Source organism: Panicum virgatum, chromosome 5K (assembly GCF_016808335.1).
Source record: "Panicum virgatum strain AP13 chromosome 5K, P.virgatum_v5, whole genome shotgun sequence".
NCBI classification, from domain to species: Eukaryota; Viridiplantae; Streptophyta; class Magnoliopsida; order Poales; family Poaceae; genus Panicum; species Panicum virgatum.
This window is the reverse complement of record NC_053140.1, coordinates 2,605,073-2,626,366: the sequence shown is the minus strand read 5'-3', so window position 1 is coordinate 2,626,366 and position 21,294 is coordinate 2,605,073. Positions and strand designations below refer to the sequence as shown.

The window sequence follows — 21,294 nt, the reverse complement described above, 5'->3', positions numbered from 1 at the left end:
CCAGGTAGTTTACAAGTAATGATTGAGGTGAGGTGAGATAAGTATTGATTGAATTTGGTGTTTCAGTCAAGTTTGCTGCATTTAGATTTAGCTAGATACTTCCTTAGAAGCTGCTGCCTGCTGTTTACTTTTCGTGCTTCCAAGTAGATGCAGATTTATGCAGCATATAAACTCTCAAAGTCATTTTATCTATACTTCGAATATCTTTAACAAAATCTATGATAGTTGGAAGCGATTTTTGAAACATTAGTAAGTTGTCAGGAAATCAGGTAATCTCAATTTATAAATTTGATGAGTTGATCTTACTTTTTCATTTTATTTATCGGACAAAGGAATGTCTGTTTTTATTTAATTATGAATATACTTCGAGGATCCTTGTTCTATTAGCTTCATTCAGACTTCTGTTAATAATTATTGAATTGCAAAATGTTTGTGTAATAAAGGCACAATGCTCTTCATCTATGCAATATCATTGCCCATGTGTAGCTAAGAAGTAGCACCACATTTTCTACTACAAAAATAAGATGTACCACTTTTACATCTACAGACAACAAGCCGATGGTTTCTGACTCTGGTGATTGCACCTTCTATATTTTACTTGCACCTGTAGCTTATATGCTTTTCATCAATTGTACTTCCCAGAATTTAATCTGAATTGTCTGACAAGAGGTATCCATATGCGGTGGTACGGCTGTGTACAGTTGTGAGGTCGAGAGAGGGTGTTTAGTTTCTCCACAGTGCTTGATGTGAAGGTATATGAAACTAATTGTACTCTTCTTAATCGGTTTTGGTCTACTGAATCTGATATAGCATATAGCTGAAGTGATAATTGCAAGCATACTAAATTTGTCCAAAAATCCTGCCATAGGGATTGCAATTGTTCAAGCAGGAATTTTCCTTTCTTCTTCTTCTTCATTTATTTACATTTTAATTTGAACATAACAATGAGTAGGACATGCCTTGCACACAATACTGCACCTCACAAAGCTGCTTAAATTACCCTTTTCTTTGACAGCTATGAAATTTCATTTGTATTATCCATTTATATTTATGTTCATATCATTTTAATTTTGTACTTTCCTCAATGATATTTTTTTCTGCAGGCAATGGTTGTTCTGTCCAAGCAGCAGGCAAAAAGATGACAGTTATGTTCATCATGCTTCTATTGGTGAAAGAAACAGGAGTTCCATGTTCAACAATTGCTACTACAAGAAGAAAACTGGCAAAAAGGATCACAAAGAGCTCTGCGGCCTGATGCTCAAGGGAGCAAGGTCTCAGCCCTTTGAGAAAGGGGAAAAAAGAGAAAGGGAGGCAGATTGTAGTTGCATCTCTGAAGAGATTGGGCTAAGGACATATCTTACGACTGACTAAGAGAATGGCTCTAATGTGATGACTCAGCCAGTGAAGGAAGCTTTTCCTCTGATTGACTGCTCCAGCAGATGTCTCGGAGTGAAGGTCTTAGGTCCTTGTTGCAGAACTTTTCGTACTCCAATGTGTCCCCTGCCGACTTCTTCACCTCGACAACATAAAAGGCTGGTGTCACCTCGAAGATCTCTGCGTCAATTGCAAGCTGCCCTTTCCTCCCTTCTTTGGACCCCTGCAGTTTCACCAGTCCATCCTGTTTCTTCACCATGAAGCGCTCTGTCTCGGCAATCTGCTCTAATTTTGACACTATTGCTGATGCTGGCTTTTGGGTCATGAACCGTGAACTTGCCTTCTGCTCTTGGTCGTTCCCGAACAGGCCTGACAGATCAAATCCTTTGGAGTGCGAGATGATGTCAAATGCATTCAAATTTGTTGGCTTCAAAGAGCTGTCTTGTTGTCGCACCTTGTTGGCTTCATTGTCCTTGTGGTCGGTGCTGAAAGCAACTTGAACATCCTTGAGGCTGTTTGAACCGTGTGACTGTGCCAGCATCACTGCTGGTTTGTACCCCTTCTTGAACCACGGGTGCTCAACCAGCTTCTCGATGGTGATCCTGGTGTTTGGATTTGGATCAAGGAGCCTGGACATGAACCTCCGGAGATCAGAAGAGAACCACTGAGGGTACTTGACGTCAGCTCTGCTAATCTTGCGGTACATCTCCATTAGATTTGTGTCCTGGAATGGGAGATAGCCGGCAAGAAGAACAAACAGTATGACACCGCAAGACCATATGTCTGCCTTTGCTCCGTCGTAGCCCTTCTTGTTGATTATCTCAGGTGCAACATATGCAGGTGTGCCGCATGTTGTGTGCAACAACCCATCCTGCTTCTCGCACTCCTTGAGGGCACTCAGGCCAAAGTCTGACACCTTGAGGTTACCGTTGTCATCCACGAGGAGGTTCTCCGGCTTCAGGTCCCGGTGGAAGACGCCTCGGCTGTGGCAGAAATCAACAGCCCCAATCAACTGATGAAAGTACTTCCTCGCGGCGTCCTCCTTCAGCCGGCCCCTGGCAACCCGGGCGAAGAGCTCACCACCCCGGACATACTCCATTGCAAAGTATATCTTGCTCTTGCTGGCCATGACCTCGTGCAGCTGGACGATGTTGGGGTGGCGAACAAGGCGCATGATGGAGATCTCCCGCTTGATCTGGTCGATCATGCCAACACGCAGCACCTTCTCCTTGTCAATGACCTTAATGGCCACACTCTGGTTGGACGCAAGGTTCCGGGCATGGTACACCTTGGCGAAGGTGCCCTGCCCGAGCATCCGGCCAAGCTCATACCTGTTCATCAGGATGGTGGGCTTCCTCTCCATCCTTGTTGATTCGCCGGGGATGACGACAGCAGCAGCAACAGGTCGAATGGTTCACAAGCGACTACTCTGTGCCACTTCGTGCCCCTGTCTTCCTCTCTCCTTGGCAGGGGGGAGAGGAAGGAGAGGTGAAGGGCAACAGAGCGGGTGCTTGTGTTTGGAGGACACCAAGACACACAACTGATGTGCTCAGAATCCTCCAAGGGGGAGGAGAAAAAGAGAGGGGAATCAGTCTGTGCCAGTTAGAGTTTTCCCTGCGACATGAGGCCAGGACTCGTTCTTCCTCTGGAGATGGATCGCGCTGCCTAAGAATAGGACTGGTATTTGTGTTGGATGGCTGTGGTTTTGGATGCTATTTGTAGGACCCCGATCCCCTTGGTATGTGCTGAGTCTGAGTGGTGAGATCAAGCATAGCATTGTAGCACCTCTATTCAGTTAGTACACGCATCTTTCTTGATGGACACGGCTGATCAATTATTTGAAATGTGATTGCATTTGCATCTATGATTGGTTTCCTTTAGAGGATATGAATGAATTTGGACGAGGAGCCATGTGGGGAACTGCTTATGGCATGGTGCGTAGCAGCTGCTCGCAACATCTAACTCTGCATGTGGCCATCAGCTGACCATGTCTGGTGCTTCATCTATGAATGAAAAGAGTAAAACACGTTAGGTTCTCTTTGAAGGACGGTTTGGCGAGTTGAGATATAACAAATAACATGCACGTGTATGTGTACGTTCTTGGACAGTTTGGCCGCCGTTGATCCAGATCTGGTGGCATCTGGACGCTACTGCTACCAACCTGTCTTCCTCCTCTGCATCTTTTTGGTGTATTTGTAAACTTCTGAATTTGAATGTTGCGCGTCTCTGTGAGCTGTGACTGAATCCACGTTCTTGTAGTCAAGCATAGCTTGGAGTTTCAATAGTCTAGCCCCGTGGTCTTATCTTTGCATCATTAACAAATACACAATTTACCAAATTTGAACACTATCATGTATTTAGATAACAGGTGACTATGAAATGCTTGCGATCTGGCTTTGAATTTTCTCCTCCTTTTGTGGCGAGTTGCATTCAGATGGAGAACGAAAGAAATCTGCCAGAATGCATGAACGCCACAGGTGCCGTGAAAGTGAGGCCGAAAGGGAACACCTGGTTGGCTAAAGCTTAGCACGAAGATGCAGCATTTCTTGTCACATTCATGTATTAACCAACTTCCTACATATCCTTCCCTGGACATTCCGTCAATATTTGCAGCATTTGGTTCGCAAATTTGCAGGTTTTTGACGAATTGCACCATTCCGTCCTTGCTTGTGCATGTCAGCTTTTACCTCTCGCTGGCTGTGCCCTTGGCCACAGGTGTAAGCCTGACTGCAACGTGTGATGAGGTGGCTGAATTGCCTAGTTGACTCTTTTTTTTTTCATGAATCCGGGCGCGACCATGAACCAAAGCACCGAACATAAACGACACTGGCATACTAGGATTCAAATCATGTGGTAACCACAACAGGTCGCTTTGGTATGTCGTCATTCATCAATTGTTTTTGGTCCCTCGACAGAGATTGGACACGAAATGAATGAGTAGTCTCTCACAGCGAGGCCCGAGGGCACTGTTGCTAGAGCCTGATAGACGTGGTTCTATGGTCACGGTCACAGGATTACTGCGCCAGCTACTGGATCAATAATGCAAAAGAAATATGAGCCAAGCCTGTCAATTCCAAGTTCCAACCACAAAATGATGACTTGGCATAAATGAATACACACGAAAATTAGATAGATATCTGCATTATTGGCAAAGTTGTTGGTACATGATAGAGCAACTCATTTTCCTTTCCCAAACGAACTGATGAGACAAGATGAAAGGATCTTGATCACGCGATGTCATAGCCTAGAGGGGGGGGGGGGGGGGTTGAATAGACATTTCTTCAAAATTTGGCGCTTAATCTCTTCTGAAACTGCCTGGACCGGTCAGACCGGTCTATGCAGGCAGACAACACAGTCGGCAGGAACAAGTCCACTCTCGAGCTTGAACCTATAAGAAACTTGGGATATGTGTCTTGCAGAGTATTTCTAACAATATAAACAAGTCCCTACATACAAATAGAGCACACCCAAGAAGATCGAGCGGAAGCACAATTCAAACTCAAAACTATAAATGCAAGGTAAGTAAATCAAACCGAAATAGAGATGATGCAATGAAGACATGGTGATTTGTTTGACCGAAGTTCGGATTCACCCCGTGCACCCACGTGTGAATCCTACTCTCCGTTGAGTAAGCTCGTAGTGACCTCAAGGTCAAGCTATCTCCTCTTCTCCACTATATGACCATGCGCCCTCTTGGCACACGATCGAAGCCGCAACAAGCTTGCCACTGCTCACCACAACCTTGGGAGCTAGCCGGCGACGCCTAGCCGTCTAGGAGCCGATGCTCCAAGAGTAACAAATGCTTCAATTGAGTTGGCCGACGCAACCTCAAGTGCTCAAAGCTCGGGATGTTTCTCTCTTGCTCAAATGACTCTCAAGGAATGGATTCACTCAACCCAACTTAAAGATTCACCTTGAATCAAGCAACTCTCGCAAAGAGAGGTTGTGGAGGACTCTCCAAGTGCTCACAAGACTCTCAAGATGTTCTGAAATGTTCTAGCATCAGCACCCACGAATGGGTGAAGTCATGGGGTATAAATACCCCTTCTCACAAAACTAGCCGTTGCCTTGTCAGTGTTAGACCGGTCAGACCGGCCCCCTAGACCGGTCAGATCGGTCTGTTTTGAAAACTAGCCGTTGGAGGCTCACTCTGCTCAGACCGGTCCCTCTCTGTTTTCTGCAGTTAGCTCTCACTCCTTAGGCTAAACTCTCTAGGGACTGGTTTGAGCACTTTTGGTATTGTCTAAACCTACTGATGTTGCATCCCTCTTGATAGTACGGCATACCTATACTCAAGTGCACAAATGAAATATACAATTTCCACGATTACTTGAGTTTCTTCATAATATGATCATGCCGACTTTTCTTTGATCAATACTGTGAGGGCATCAACATTTTCTTTCTTTTGAGCATACCCGCTTTGAGCTAGTGACTTTGAATCTTTGAATTGCATAGGAATGAAATCCACCTTGATTCACAAGTCACCTTCTTTTCTTGAATAATGACACTCTTCAACATAGAGCTCTTCATGACTCTAGGATCTCCGGCCTTTGACCCGTATCGGTTTCTTTGCTCCCCCAAGCCATCGCTTGTGTAGCCTCTTGAAACACGCCTCTCGGTTCTCTACCTTTATCCTAGCCGTCCATCTTGAACTTATATTGATTTGTGTCATGAATGAAATCTTCAAATTCTCAATTCAATCTTATATGCAAGCCTCCCAATTCGAGACATCATATATGTATCAACTCATGTCTCATTCTCTTTTGCCTTGCTTGCTTGCTTCTTAAGTTAACATCCATTTATCACATGTGACAAGATCTTCTATATTTGAGACTATGCATAAGCATATCACATCTCATTCACAAAATCTTTACTTGTCACTTTAAATCCCATCATAGATCGAAACAAGCCTTCGCAAATATTAAAGCCTTTATATCAAACATGAATACTTTGCTCTATTTTTCTTTTCTTGTTTTGCTTGTAACATACACATTATACCAATGGGATAAACACGCTTGCTTGCAACACATAAACCATCTCTTTTAATACACATTTCATAATTAAATACCTATTCATAATCTCATGCAAACAAGTTAATCCTTTAATCGTGTTGTCAATTAATGCTCCAAAACCCACTAGGGCCTAGATGCTCTTTCACAAGAACGTGCCTTCTCCAATTAATTTCACCTGGCCAAACCAGATGCAACTTGTCATCGAGACCTATATTTGGTTGAGCTTCTGCCATCGTTTCGTCGAAAAGAAAAGAAAAGGACAACATCATCATTTTTGCTGGAATTCACCACGCTGATCGTGCAGTTTTTTTGTCAGTTATGGATCATGTGTATGTGTTTCTAAGAAAAAAGAATTAAGTATAGTAGCCGGTTCATAGAACTAAGCAAGCAAAAGGCAACAGTTAAAGTACTAGTAGTAAACATACACCCATGACGGAGATCACCGTGACCGCCGTCTATGCCTATTTAATTTGTGTTTGTGAATTCTCCTTTTGCAAAAGCATCCAGAACCTGGCCCAACGTGTCCCTAAAGATATCTGCACATAAGAGTGCATTCTTGATTTTTTTCAAAATTAATATCATTTTGGTTCAACCACATATCCCAACATAGAGCACTAGCCCCAGCAAAAGAAATTGGGATTGGTTGCGGAGCCAATTCTCTGAAGCCAATTTTCAAATAAATAAGCTGCACTTAATATGTTAGCAGATGATCACGACCAAATACAATTTGCACCGTCATCCAAATGAATTCTGCATAATAACCATCAAAAAATAAAAGTTGCATAGTTTCAATGTCATTAAAACAACAACAATTATCACTACTTTGCCAATTACATTTTTCAGGTTATCTTTTGTCACAGCCACACCTACAACCAAATTCCAGAGAAAGCCTTTTATCCTGTGGAAGACTTTCATCCACAAGAATTACCTCAGCATAATTCTTGTACTGAAAGTAGGGCGTGTTTGTTACTGAAGGTATCACTATGTGGTTCCTCTTTTGTCTAGAAATAAAATCTTTTCTTTTCTTTTTCCCTACAAAATCAGCGATCATTTGCTGTATTTAAACGCCACCAGGGGAATTAAATGCATGCGAAAGGCCGGGGGGGGGGGGGGGGGGGAGCCTGGATCATTGATATATAGTGGTACAAACAGCCAGTCAATAACATTGTGACAGAGGTACCTCTGAATAATTGTTGTTACATGATTCATCACATCATTTCATTCAGAAAGAAGGGCGCCAAAAAACAAAAATGAAAAAAGCTTTCACAAAACATAAATCATGAGCCGTGTATTTAAAATCACTTGGGTCTGAATACCTTTGAATATCCAGAAACTTGATCTTTGAACGCTTACATACTAGTGAAAACTAGTACATAATTAGAAGGTACAAATACTCCCCTCCACATCCATTAGTTAGACCACATTTATCGCGATATTTCTTTTTATGAATGATTGTTACATATGTACGAATGTACAATTAAAGTGAAAACAAAATCTATTTGGATTTTTGGATGAGAATAAGACTATAAGAGAAAGGGTCTATCAATTAACAAGACTAAGTTACATCATTATTTAAGAAAGGAATAATAATCCTTCTTAAAATGATGCCAAAACTTATCAATAATGATATATGTTTTCAACACCATTCAGGATGTGTGGTACATAGGCAATTTTCCTAACAACATTATGCCATCACTACTATAAGAATTATCCTCATGTAATTGCTCGCCCAGTACCACTCTTGTAACTTTTCTCTTGACCTCAAGTTCCAGCAAATAAACTCATCAAGTGATAGGGTTGCTGCACTTGCATCACTGCTGAGGGGACGGTGGCACAAGGTCCTCATATTTCCTCGTCCTTACAAGCCTTCAGATAATAGAGTTGCCGCCTTAGATGAATTATCTGTCAGCACATAAAAAAGTTATACTTAGCTGCGGTATCTGCCAGCAGATAAAAGAGGTACACTGGATACTTCCCCTGCCAATCTGCTAGTATAAGGAAGCATTCATATTGACATGGAATAAATAACTCATAATAAACTTGTTTTCCAATGAGGTATGAATAAGTCATGGAATGAATAGAAGACATGTGAAAGATTATCCCGATAACATTCTCATTGTGGAGAGATGCCTTTACATATCTGAAAAATAAATATTTTTCTTCAAGTTTTCTATGTCAAGGTGTAACAAATAGAAAAACTTCAAGGTGTAACAAATAGAAAAACTAGTACCCCAAATATAGTGTGCGCGAATGCTTAGCACTGAAACCTTAGAAGAAAGATATTAGGTTTAGGTGTAGAATTGGATTTTTTTTAAAAAAATAACATTTTGGTTTTCTAAAAAAATCTGGCATCCACAATTTGAACAAGTAAAAAAAAAATCAAAATCTTAGTCTCTCTCACACTATGCAATGAATACCTAAAAATGAGTTTATGAATGCCAACATGCTTGAACCACTAATAGCGCCACTATAGCCTACTATTTCTGCTGCAGCGGTCACTGCGGCAGTTCACTTGAACCATTATGGCGCCACTATAACCCACTTTTGAAAAAAAACTACTTTTATGTCTATCTTTTAGTTTGTGATGGCAATGATGGATTTGGGATAGTAGTTTCAAAGTTCACTTAAGAAGGCTATATGCTATGATCCAATTAGCACAAAGCTTGATATAGAGATCTCGATCTGTGCCCCACCCTATCCAGCCATGCGCTCCTTGTGTCACTACAAAGTGGTGGATTTAGGTTGCGGCTGAAGGCCAGCTTGAGCATATAATATTGCGGTATCAAATATATTGGGAAACTATTAAAAACAGTTACGACATGTAAACACATATATTACAGTCGGTGACAATAATTCTATCAAAGTTAATAAAACTACTTTTAGTCATGAAAGAAACATTGAACTCAAAAATCCAGATTCATAGGGGACAGTTGACTAATTAACCACAAAGTTCCCCGTGCCATTCCAACCAGGGCTAGAGTGGAAATAGATGAAGCAAAAACAGCCCCAAACCATCTAGAACTGCACCATCTAAGACCTCTAAAATTTCACATAATTTCCACAAGAGAAAATGTTTTGTGCATCTTATTTTTTCAGGAAAAAATTTTATAGGGAACAAAAGTAGACAAATAGGCATGCTTGGATTGTGACAACACACTTCCTGTTTAAGAATATCTGGTAGATTGTCTGTTGAAACAAGAGTCTGAAATTCGTCTTTCAGCTTCTCATCCATGATGCTGAACCATGTGCTGGGATGCAAAGCCAGCAGTAGAACGGTTAGAACATCTGTGCTTGATGGATATTTGATGATTTCATTGACCATGTTTGAATTGCACGGACTCATGCTGAGAGGGGGTATTGGTAAAAGCATATCAACACCCTGTTCATTGCCTTCAGATACCACAGAGCCTGAGATAACAGTATTAGTTCCACCACCATTTGCTTGAACACATTTGAAATGTGTTTCCCAGCAGCAGAAACCATTACTTGATGCAAGGTTTCCTGATAACATTGCAGCTCCTTGACTACACACAGAGGCTGCAATCCTAGTAATGGAATCTTCACTTGATGACGAACCAGTACAACATTGGATGCGAGCACATTGCAGGTCATGGACTATCATAAATAGCTTGGTATCACGAACTTGCTGTAATACATTTTCCTGCATGTGATCACAAGGCATGTTACTTAGGAAGCAAAAGCTTTGATCTAGCAGCGAAAAATGAAATGGGAAAATGACCTTCACAAAAAGCCTTTCCTTCTCCTCTTTGCTTAAGCATGATCCTTCTTCCTCTTTTCTCCTAACTTCAGCAACCCATTTGATCAAAGATCCAGCATTAGCTGGAAGAGAATCAATAAAACGGGACAAAATTGTTTGAACATTGTCAAGACCCTCAGCCTTTAAAAGAACTGGTAAATCTTCGACGCAATATTTTGCCATGCTTTTCCAGCTTTCATCTCTGCAACACTGCAGGATATTGAAAGTAATGAGCGAAAGAAAACCACATCAGATGCGTCCATTTACATTCCTCAGAGGTCAGAGCAAACATCAACATTTTTACCACTGTGTAAAGTGCCGAGGGAGCTGCATTGTGCCTTGATATAAGCATGAACCTAACAGATAATAAAGATATTGATGTTTTAAAATGTAAGGTCTACAAGTGACTAGTATGATCATATGAAAGAAAACTTAAGCATCACTGCAAATTTTCTGAATGCATAGCAAAGCAGGGCTTTTATACTCACTAGTCACAGAAGAACAATTAGCTTAATATTAGCACAGCCATGGAGAAAACATTAACACAGTTTTTGGTTATAAGCATCGTCAACAACAACAACAACAACAACAACAACAACATAGCTTTTTTTTCCAAGCAAGTTGGGGTAGGCTAGAGATGAAACCCGAAAGAAATAACTTCAAGGTTCAGGCACATTAATAGCTACTCTCCAAGCGCTACTATCCAAAGCTATCTCTTTAGAAATATTCCAATCCTTAAGGTATCTCTTAACCGACTCATCCCACGTCAGTTTAGGTCTACCTCTACCCCTCTTTACATTATCGACCCGCTCAAGAACCCCATTACGCACCGGCGCCTCAGGAGGCCTTCGTTGGACATGTCCAAATCATCTCAGCCGATGCTGGGTAAGTTTCTCCTCAATTGGTGCCACCCCGACCCTATCCTGAATAACTTCGTTCCGGACTCTATCCCTCCTTGTGTGCCCGCAAAACCACCGCAACATCCGCATCTCTGCTACACTCAGTTGCTGGACATGTCGCCTTTTTGTAGGCCAACATTCAGCACTGTATAATATCGCCGGACGAATTGCTGTCCTATAGAATTTGCCTTTTAGCTTTTGTGGCACCTTCTTGTCACAAAGGATGCCAGAAGCTTGCCGCCATTTCAACCAGCCAGCTGAAATTCTATGTCTAACATCTTCATCAATGTCGCCATCCTTTTGTAGCACCGATCCTAAATACCGAAAAGTATCCTTCTGGACCACCACTTGCCCATCTAGACTAACGTGTGCCCCCTCATGACTAGTCGCGCTGAAATCGCACATCATGTACTCGGTCTTGGTCCTACTAAGTCTGAACCCTTTCGACTCTAATGTGCGTCTCCACAGCTCTAACTTTCTATTAACCCCTGCCTTACTCTCGTCAACTAGCACCACATCATCAGCAAAGAGCATACACCAAGGGATCTCACCTTGTATATCCCTTGTGACCTCATCCATCACTAAAGCAAATAAATAAGGGCTCAATGCTGACCCCTGGTGTAGGCCTATGTTAATAGGAAAGTCAGTGGTGTTGCCATCACATGTCCAGACAAACGTCGTCGCATCCTTGTACATATCCTTAATAAGGGTAATGTACTTAGTTGGGACTTTGTGCTTCTCCAAGGCCCACCACATGACATTTCTCGGTACTTTGTCATATGCCTTCTCAAGGTCAATGAAGACCATGTGCAAGTCCTTCTTCTGCTCCCTATATCTCTTCATCAATTGTCGTATTAAGAAAATCGCCTCCATGGTTGACCTTCCAGGTATGAACCCAAATTGGTTTTGGATCACACTTGTCACTCTTCTTAGGCGATGCTCGATAACCCTCTCCTAAACCTTCATCGTATGGCTCATCAGCTTAATCCCACGGTAGTTAGTACAACTTTGAACATCGCCCTTGTTTTTGAAGATAGGTACTAATATACTTCTCCTCCATTCTTCCGGCATCTTGTTTGACCGAAAAATGAGATTAAAAAGCTTAGTTAACCATACTATTGCTCTATCTCCTAGGCATCTCCACACCTCAATGGGGATATCATCAGGGCCCATCGCTTTACCTCCCTTCAAATATAAAAAAGCATCGTCACAAAACATGATGTTTACCTCAATGAGATTAAAAAGCATCGTCACAAATATAAAATAAATTAAACCAGTTGAAATTTATAATTGAAAAAAATTGTGCCCTATGTGCTTCCCTGCAATTATGTTTCTCAAGAACAAATGAACTAAATTACAACAGTTTCTAGGCCAAAACAAAACATGATGTTTAGTGCCACCAGGCCCCAAGGAAATACAAGCCCTCAAGCAACCAGCTACTGATTTTTCGTTTTTATCAACTCTGATGTTTGCTTCTACTATATCCTCATAATCAATAAATCCTATCCCAAAGTTCTAGCTAGCAGCACTCAATCCAAGTTGTAAGAGATGCTAGCCTAGATGACAAGACAGCAATCCCAACTGCATAAGTGCCGGTTAAGGAAAGATGGAAATGATCAAGAGGAAGATGGAGAAGAGAAAAGAGAAGAGACCCCCTGAGAAGTCCGGTTGATTCATCAATCGTATTCATGGCTTCCCAAAGAAGTGGCAGTGGAACCCAATGAGGAGGGTATTTGAAGCAGGCGACATCCAAGATGAGCGCCATATCCTGTCCGGCGTGGTAGCCACCGATTGGGGAGAAATGCCCGGCCCCGGTCTGCAACATTTGGACATGGCATGTTTCAGTTTATATAGATAGACATATTTATGCAGTGGACGAGGGGCAACTCAAAGTATATAATGGGAGAAAGCGACATATTTTACTCCCTCTGGTCATATTTATGTGACATTTCAAATTTTCTGGCATTAAGTTTAGCTTGAACTTCTTGTCTGAAACAAGATGACTGGTTGATTTCCAAAAAAAAAAAAAGATGACTGGTGGAGGAGTACTAATTTGGGTGGTAGAATAGTGGAGCAGATAGGATCTCACCTGTTTTAAAAGCTTCCTGTGATAGGAAGCGATGAGATGACAGTCCCGAGAGGAGGTGCAGCGGATGAGGTGGCGGCGGAGGTCATCGACGGTGATCTGGTTGGCGCGGAAGGGTTGAACGTCGGCGCCGGAGCAGTGCGCGAGGCAGGCGACCTTGCCGAAGGTGATGCCTTGGGCCTTGACCTTGTCGAGGGGTTCGCAGCAGTCGAGCATGGACTCGTCGAACCACCGCCAGGGGCCCTTCCAGCGGCGGCCGGGGTCGATGGCGAGCGCGTTGAGGACGACGACGAGGGAGGCGAGGCCGCAGAAGGCCGGCTCGGACTGCGTCTGGAAGCAGGAGGCGAGGCTGAAGAAGCCCTCCATGGTGCCGCCCTCGAGGGCCTCCGCGAAGAGGCGCTTGCCGTCCGGCGAGGTGAAGTCCACCGCCGGCGGCGACGGGAGGACCCGCCTGTACAGGGACGGCACCGTCGCCATTCTCCTGCCCTGGATGCTCGCTCGCTCGCCCGCCGTGATATCGCTGTCGATGCTGCTCTGATTCGTCCCTGCAGACACTCAGCAGCAAATGCAAATGCCAACTCAAATTCGAATTGCACAGGCATCTCCTCTCCTCTCCGCTTTTCTTCTCTCGTTTTCGGATGGCAAGATTCAATATTCTCTCGTCTCATTGTTTTTTTTCCTTTTCTCGCACTGCAAACACATGTGACGCCTCGGCGGCAACGCCACTGGCCCGAAACTAGAGGCTCCTGCCAAACACCTTTTGATCAACGGAAGTCTACCGTAAGTGGATGTCAACATCTATGGATAATAATATTTTAAACGTCAAGCGTTCGCGGGAAGAGATAAAGTTCTAAAATGGTGGTAAATCTTTGGCGCTATATTTTTTGGCGCCATGTTTTGCCATGCTTCTCCAGCTTTTCATCTCTGCAGGGAACTCAAAGTAATGGGGAAAAGAAAACTACATCAGCTGCATACATTTACATTCAACAACAGAGCAAGATTGTTATAAAAAAACAACAGAGAAAGATTGTTATAAAATTAAACAACAGAGCAAGATTCAGCATTTTGCCATTGTGTGAACCGATGAAGGAGCTGCATTGTGCCTGTGCCTTGATACAAGCGTGAACCAACATGTCAGTGTTTTAAAATGCAAGGTACGACTGATCTCATCGTACGGAAGAGAGGTATGCAAGCAAGGGTATCTGAGAACATTTCTGCTCCTCGACAGGCAGCAGACATCGGCTCCAATAATTCTAAGAGAATCTTCTTCACTTGACAAGAGCAATTACAAGGACTTGTATGAATGAAGATTTCTGGTACCAAAGTACCCCGTAGGGGTTATCCTGTACCTCCATTTGCACCTCGAGATCCGAACAGTATCAGAATAGAACAAATTTATATCAAATCATGTACTCTATATGTGTACATGTACAGCTGGTATACAGAATAAAAGCGGTACCCTCCCCTCACCACATTTCAAAATTATTTGAATCATTTACTTACTCTCTCGTCCTCTCCGTCTCCACCCACGGTACATGAACTGCGGACAAGATTAAATCACCCGCGAGTGCCGGGTCCAAAGTCGAGTCTTGTATAGAATACTGCAGATTGCGGACTTGCGGTGACATATTTTCCTGCAAGTGAACATTGTGTAAACAAAGGGAACAAAAGCTTGAGGCAGCATCAGAAAGTGAAAGGGAAGAGCTTGTCTGACCATTCTTTCTCCCCTTTGCCCGAAGCTTGTCTAACCTTTCGCTTTTCTCGGAACTTCAACAGCCCATTTGATCCTAGCCCAAGCATTAGCTGGACGGGACAAAAGAGTTTTCTGGATTCTCAGCCTTCGTCAAAAGATTTGGAATATTGTCCCATTCTGTTTTCTGGATTCTCCGCCCTCAAAAGATTTGGAATATTGCCCCCATGCTTTTCCAAGGTTCGTATCTGCAACTCTGCAGAATACGAAGTAATGAGCAAAAGAAAACAACATCAAATGTGTCCATTTATATCGTGTTTGCTTACCACCGTATCAATTGTTACAATACCTTTATTTGATCTCATCAAAACAGCAGTCATAGTTGAGGCCATCAAAGCCATGGTTAAGGCAATGGTAATAGCCATTGTTAAGGCTATTGTAACAGCCGTGGTTATTGCTGTTGTTAGAGAAAGAATTCAAGGACTGCACTAACATCTACTCCCTCTGTCCCTAAATAAGAGTCGTTTTTGGTTTTTTGCCACAAGTTTGACTATATTTGTAGAAAATATGTGCAACATTTAACTATCCAAATAAATTTTATAAAAAATTAGATTCAAATATCTATCTAATGATATTTAATTTGTACAATAAATATTAATATATTTTTATATATATTTGGTCAAAGTTGTTTCTCGGGAAGCGAAAGCAACAATTATTTAGAGACAGAGGGAGTACCTTGTAATCCCCTATATATGTAACCTTAAGATCAATGAGAAATTGCTCCATTCACTATTCACAATTTCTACTCCTAACACGTTATCAACATCTCTCTAAGAACTGGGCAAGAACAAGAGGAAAAGATCACTGGAATTTTGCAAGGGTAAGATGGCCCATCGATCGAGTCCCCTTGATGCCCGTTCCTCTCTTCCTCGAACCTCCTGTACCAGCAGCTTGCTGCAATTTTCCGAGCTCTGGTGTGTCACCCTCAACACGACAAGGGCCGTTCTTTTGGCTTTGCCAGCTATGGCCCCCGGTCTCCTCTCTCGAGCACTCACGCGATTCAAGTCGCTGCTGTCAGCTCGAGAAGTTCTTCGGGCAGCGGCGTCTTCCTTCACGACTAAAGAAGCCCGAGGAAGACGAGGGGCCATAGCTGGCAAAGCTAGCGGCACGCCTCTGCCGCGTTGAGGGCAACGCACCGGAGCCCGAAGAATTGCAGCAAGCTGCTCGTATAGGAGGCGATGAAGGAGGCAGGCACAGATATTTTGAGGAAGAGAGGAACCAGCATCAAGGGGAATCGATCGACGAGCCATCTTACACTTGCAAAATTCCGGTAATCTTTTCCTCTTGTTCTTGCTCAGATCATAGAGAGCTGCTGATAGCGTGTTAGGAGTAGAAATTGTGAATAGTGAGTGGAGCAATCTTTTACTGATCTCATGGTACCCTTTTATAGGGAGATTACAAGTTCAGTTACAAAGAGCATTAGAATGACACTTGATATCACCCTCTAATGGCTGCAATTGGGAACTGTTACTAGGTGGGTTTAAGGCTATGTTTTATGGCCATAACCAAGGCCTTAAACCATATATATATAGTCTTAAACGGGATTAAAATGATGTAAAACTCACATTTCTATATGTTTGTGCAGTGAGATTGTTTTGCCTACAGTGAAGCATGTGCCTATCAAATACAAAGATGCACGGCCAGGCTGAGTTCTCCAAGAATCCAAGACCATCGGTTACCTCTATTCGATCGGAGGCGTTCATACGCGTCAGACGTCTATGGCAAGCCACTCCACTCCACTCACCGGCCAGTCTTCATCGAACAACCAAGGACTTGTAGGATCCGTATGCTGTTGGCGTTGGGGACGGACGCGGCCGTCTGATTAGAGTAGACCATCGCCGGCTCTGCAAGCGGCTGGATGGGATCGTTCTGCTCCCTTGATGTCCCTGTTCAGAAATGGGGGGCAGTGATGCAGCTCGCCGGAGCTCCGCGCGAGCGCCTCGTCAAGCTAGGGGAACCCATGGCATGCAAGAGGCCGAGCTCGCGCCGTCGCGCGGAAGGGGATGAAACCGCGTGCGCATCCCCCTTAGTCCACCTTGCAGTTAACCGCGTCCACCCTGGGCTCAGGCCGCCGCCGGCACAATCGACGACGACCACGCCGTCCTGATCGACCTCCGCTGCGGTCAAGTTTGCCTGCTGCTGGCCGCCGAACCCGACGTGCAATGCATCGGATGGTGCTTCCCGCCGCTCTAGTCGTGACGGACACCGCCGGCAAATGGCCGCCCATACGTAAAAGTAAAACCTCCATCCTAGCTTGGACCACGCCCAGGGTGACGCCCCACGCGGCGGCGAGATGACGAGGCACGCGCGGCAGGTCTCCGGGGAATACTCGCTGACGCAGACGCCGCCGCGGGACAGAGAGAGGGAGCCCTCGGCGTGCGGTGCGGCCGAGCTCGCTGAGGTCGGCGCTCGCGTTCTTGGACGACGGCGGCGCGCAGTCGTCAGAGGGTCTCATCTGAAAATATTCGATAATATATATTTACAAAAGGCCCCTGATTTGGATCACAATCAATAATCGCAATCCAACATGGGGCACTATGTAATTCTGCAATTCGATATTTATAAAAAAAAAACCATCTCCATCAATCTGGTATTAATAATTGCGATCCAAATCAGTGGGTATTAAGAGCATCTCCAGCAGTTTGGCAAATCGAGTTGCCATCTTTGATTTTTGATAAAAATGTTAAAAATACTCCTCCAACAGTTTGGCAAAAGACTTGGCAATTTTTGGCAATTTGGGAAAAACCAGTCTCCAGCGTGTAAATATACGCGCGCGGTTTCTAGTTAGGTGGGAGGGTGAAAAAAGAAATAAATAACAGAGAAGGGTTCCTGATTTAAGTTTTCAAAAGGTGGAAGGACATAAATATAATTTTGTTTCTCTCTCAGGGTTCCTGATGTAAGTTAGATCTGGATTTGGCAAGTGAATTATGCCAAACTGTTGGAGATAAGCACTTTTTTTACTTGGCATATCTTTTTAGAAATTGGCAAAACACAAGATATGCCAAGTAAAATATGGCAAACTCTTGGAGATACTCTAAGTAAATATCCGGGTTGCTGCTGGCGACCTCCGCTTGCCCCATCTCCATCCAGCATCCATTCCTGGCAACCCCCGCCTAGCTGGTGCCATCTTCTCACATCACAGAAATAATAACATTTGCAGTACCAAATTTATTTCATTAAATGCACCATTGAGTATATGTTGATAGTGCATATATTGGATAATATAGTAGTTGCTATATTTGTTATAGACTTGGTCAAAGTTAGTCAAATTTGGCTTAGGACAAACCTAATATGACATGTAAATAAAAACGGAGGGATTAAGATATATATCATCATTCCTACCATAATTCTGCTCACTATAGTCAAGAACCACTCTCTCACAACTTTTCTCTTGACATGAATTTCTGGAAAATAAATTTATGACGTGGGCACGTTCCTGCTTTAGCATTGATACTTAGGTGATGGTGGATCATCACCATCATCTTCCTCATTTTCTTTACAAGCCTTCAGATAATAAAATTGCCGCCTTAGATGCATTATCTGTCAGCACACACAAAAATTCACTAGTTACTCTACCTGCGATAACAAAAGTTTTAAGAATTCACATTTATCAAAAGGAAACAAAATACATATAGTATCTTCTCTAACATGATAATAATGGAACAAGCTATGGAATGAAAAGGAGAAGCAAAATAGATAAAGATTATTTAAACAAAATAGATAGAGGAAGATTATTTAAAATAACATTCAACTGTGGAGAGACAGTGGTTCTTAAAATTTTCTATATATACAGGTCATATGCAGTCTGGGCTTCAAGAGTAATATGGTGTGAAGAGAATTTTGAGCTCCAGATTTGGAGGAAACAGACTACATGTATCACAACTCAATAAGTCAGAGAACTTCAACGTCACAGCCTGCCAAGTGCCAACTTTTAACTTTTAGCTTCTGTCGCCAGCCTTTGGCCGTGAGCTGAACTTGTAAGCTGGTGCCCCCAGCAAAACCATTTATCTGATGCTTTCAATAGAAGCAGGGCTAAGGGTGGTCTTTGGTCTAAAAAAAATTAAGTTAATGAATGTAAGCATGCTTGATTGTTTTCTTTGTGTCTGCCATTTTGTTTGTAGTGCCGGTAATGGGCTTGGGATAGTTTCAAGTTTCACAATTAAAAGTGTATATGATAATATCCGATTTGCTCAAAGCTTGGTAGTTGGTAGTTAGTAGAGTTTTAGATCTCGCCCCTGCACTAGCTCTGTCCCAATCCAACCATGCTCATGCTCTTGCACCTTCTACAAGAGCAACATTGACTAATCAATACCAACCCTCCCCGCCTTGCCCCTACTAGCCAGAGTGAGAGGAGGGTGAACCAAAAATAGCCCCAACCCATGTAGACAGCTAGACATCTAAAACCTGACATGACTTCCACAAAAGAAAATAGATATGCACCTTCTTTACCAGGAAAATATTATGCTACGGAGCAAAGGTATGCAGACAAGCAAGCTTTGATTTTGAGAACAGACTTGTCGGTGTCCTGACCCGACGGTCCGGACCCAACTAGTAATGTTGCTGTGTGTTTTCTCGTCCCAGATGTTGATGCAAGAGGCAACACAGTAACGCACGGATTTATCCTGGCTCCGGCCGCGGGGCCGTACGTCCAGCAAAGGGGGTGTGCGAGGGCACTGTATTATCTTGCACCGGAGGTGCCTGTAGTAGGGGTACAGGCGAGGCGAGAGAGGGAGAGAAGCTCCCAAGTCTCTGCTAGATAAGGAGTTGATTGAGGCGTATGCCAATATCGGAGGCTTGGTGCTGATTGTTGCGTACTATCGAATGGGTCTGATCGCGACCCCCTTAAAGGAAGCCCGCCTCCTCCTTTTATAGACACAAGGAGGGACGGTGGACATGCACAGGGGATCGTGGAAGTCGTCGTCTTTTCCACGAATCGCAGGAGTGCAGTGATCGAGCACTGTGGGAAGTACACTGTGGGGCATGGCGTTGGGCGTGGCAGTCGTCCTGGGCATCATCCTCGGCCTTGCGGAGATCACGCCGGCGTCCTGATAGCCCCAGCAGGCGGCGTGGTCGTCGCTGTAGGGTGTACCGTCTTCCAGCTGTGGCGTGGCGGCGTTCCAGGGGCCCTGCAGACCATGGTCTTGCATATATATGTGCGCCAACGGTAGTGGGGCACGTGGCAGTCCCGGGACCCCCTGGGTGGAGTGCTAACGCGTGTGCTAAGGGGGTCCGGGAGTCACGTGGAGGTCCCGGACCCCTCTAGGGGGGAGGTCCGGGCCTCCGGCTGCTAGTGCTGAGCATCCCTTCTTGGGGGACACGTGGCGACGCCGGATCCCTTCCCGAGCAGGGGACGGGTCCGGGGCCGTTGGTGTGGCGAGGTGGAGTCCGGACAGCAGGAGTTGGCAAAATAGTAACAGGAGCTGTGCCGAGCACGTCTCGTACCGCGTCGCAGGTTCCCACAGTGTTGCCACAGCGTCCGACATGGCGGAGCAGTGACCGGAGTTGGCGGACGGGACTCCGGTCACATCCACTGTGAAGAGTGGCGACCTGACTCCGTCTGACCTGGGCGCTATGGAGGAGTGGTTGGCATTTAATGCCTCTGTACGACGGGCGGGTGAGCGGAAGGGCCGTTTGTCCTCTTCGTCGAGGGGTGGCATTGAGCGAGACGGAGATGATTCGCCCCGCTCGAGGGTAGGTTCGCTACCCTTGAGCGGGGCGGAGACGATTCGCCTCCCCGAGGGTAGGCTCGCTACTCTCGAGCGAGGCGGAGACGCGGGGCGCGATCGAGGGTCTCGATGGGAGCCCTCGAGCGAGATAGATATCACCCCGCGGGTCCGAGGGGGGTGCGGATGGGCCGCGTGCTGTGCTTTTTTGAGTCCTTTTCTTTCTTCCAGATTGGAAGGAGGCCGTAGGCCTTCGTGGGCTCAGTTGCCTAATATGTGTTTGCGTTTTAGGGTGATTTTAGTACCCCGATTATAGTGCCCCTAATCGTGGCCCCCGACAGTAGCCCCCGAGGCTTTGGTCGAGTCAGGGGATTCGGCCAAAGGGTATTTTGGCGATTTTACACCTTGACGTGATCGATCGGTGCTGCGCTCTCCGCCAGGCGCACCTGGGTGCTAGCCCGGCGGATGTGACAACTCGTCGGTCGGTGTAGTGCGCCTGCGGAGAGAGTACTCTGAGGCGCGCGCCCCTTTTTGTTTTGTTCCGGGGACGAGACGCGTCAGCGTGCTGAGCGGGCCAGGGCCACGATGGCGCCTGCTGCTCTGCAGCCGGTGCTTTTGCCGCGCTATCCCGCGCTCAGGGTCTCGGCCCCGCTTTCCCTGGTCGCCTTGCGACGCGCCGTTCGAGGGCAGTCGGCCAGCGCCGATGTTGCGCCGCTCAGCGTCCAAGGGCTCAGCTTTGCTTTGTCCCGTCAT

General features: G+C 44.7%; 2 protein-coding genes across 3 annotated transcripts; both read right to left on the bottom strand.

Moving 5' to 3' along the window:
* Positions 1-1,145: 1,145 nt before the first annotated feature.
* Positions 1,146-3,240, bottom strand: LOC120705640 (CBL-interacting protein kinase 5). The gene has a single exon (XM_039990094.1). The coding sequence runs from the start codon at positions 2,735-2,737 to the stop codon at positions 1,382-1,384; it is 1,356 nt and encodes a 451-aa protein (XP_039846028.1). The 5' UTR covers positions 2,738-3,240; the 3' UTR covers positions 1,146-1,381.
* A 4,670-nt stretch (positions 3,241-7,910) lies between these two features.
* Positions 7,911-13,760, bottom strand: LOC120705638 (glutathione gamma-glutamylcysteinyltransferase 1-like). 2 transcript variants are annotated; one of them, XM_039990092.1, is made up of 6 exons: positions 13,132-13,756; positions 12,695-12,858; positions 10,448-10,499; positions 10,126-10,353; positions 9,544-10,047; positions 7,911-8,288 (listed from the first exon to the last, which is right to left on the bottom strand). In XM_039990092.1, the coding sequence occupies exons 1-6, from the start codon at positions 13,603-13,605 to the stop codon at positions 8,229-8,231; spliced, it is 1,482 nt and encodes a 493-aa protein (XP_039846026.1). In that variant the 5' UTR covers positions 13,606-13,756; the 3' UTR covers positions 7,911-8,228. The 2 variants fall into 2 exon arrangements, with proteins under 2 accessions (XP_039846026.1, XP_039846025.1); XM_039990091.1 differs by having other exon boundaries at positions 7,911-10,047; positions 13,132-13,760.
* Between the last annotated feature and the right edge of the window lie 7,534 nt (positions 13,761-21,294).

What these genes read in the sequence shown, in the direction of transcription:
- LOC120705640 (XM_039990094.1), bottom strand. Translation starts at nt 2,737, where the DNA reads ATGGAGAGGAAGCCCACCATCCTGATGAACAGGTATGAGCTTGGCCGG.
- LOC120705638 (XM_039990091.1), bottom strand. Translation starts at nt 13,605, where the DNA reads ATGGCGACGGTGCCGTCCCTGTACAGGCGGGTCCTCCCGTCGCCGCCG. An exon ending in CCTCGGCACTTTACACAGTG is followed by an intron (nt 10,354 to 10,447) that starts GTAAAAATGTTG and finishes AATATCCTGCAG; the next exon opens with TGTTGCAGAGATGAAAGCTG. An exon ending in AGGAAAGGCTTTTTGTGAAG is followed by an intron (nt 10,048 to 10,125) that starts GTCATTTTCCCA and finishes GATCACATGCAG; the next exon opens with GAAAATGTATTACAGCAAGT.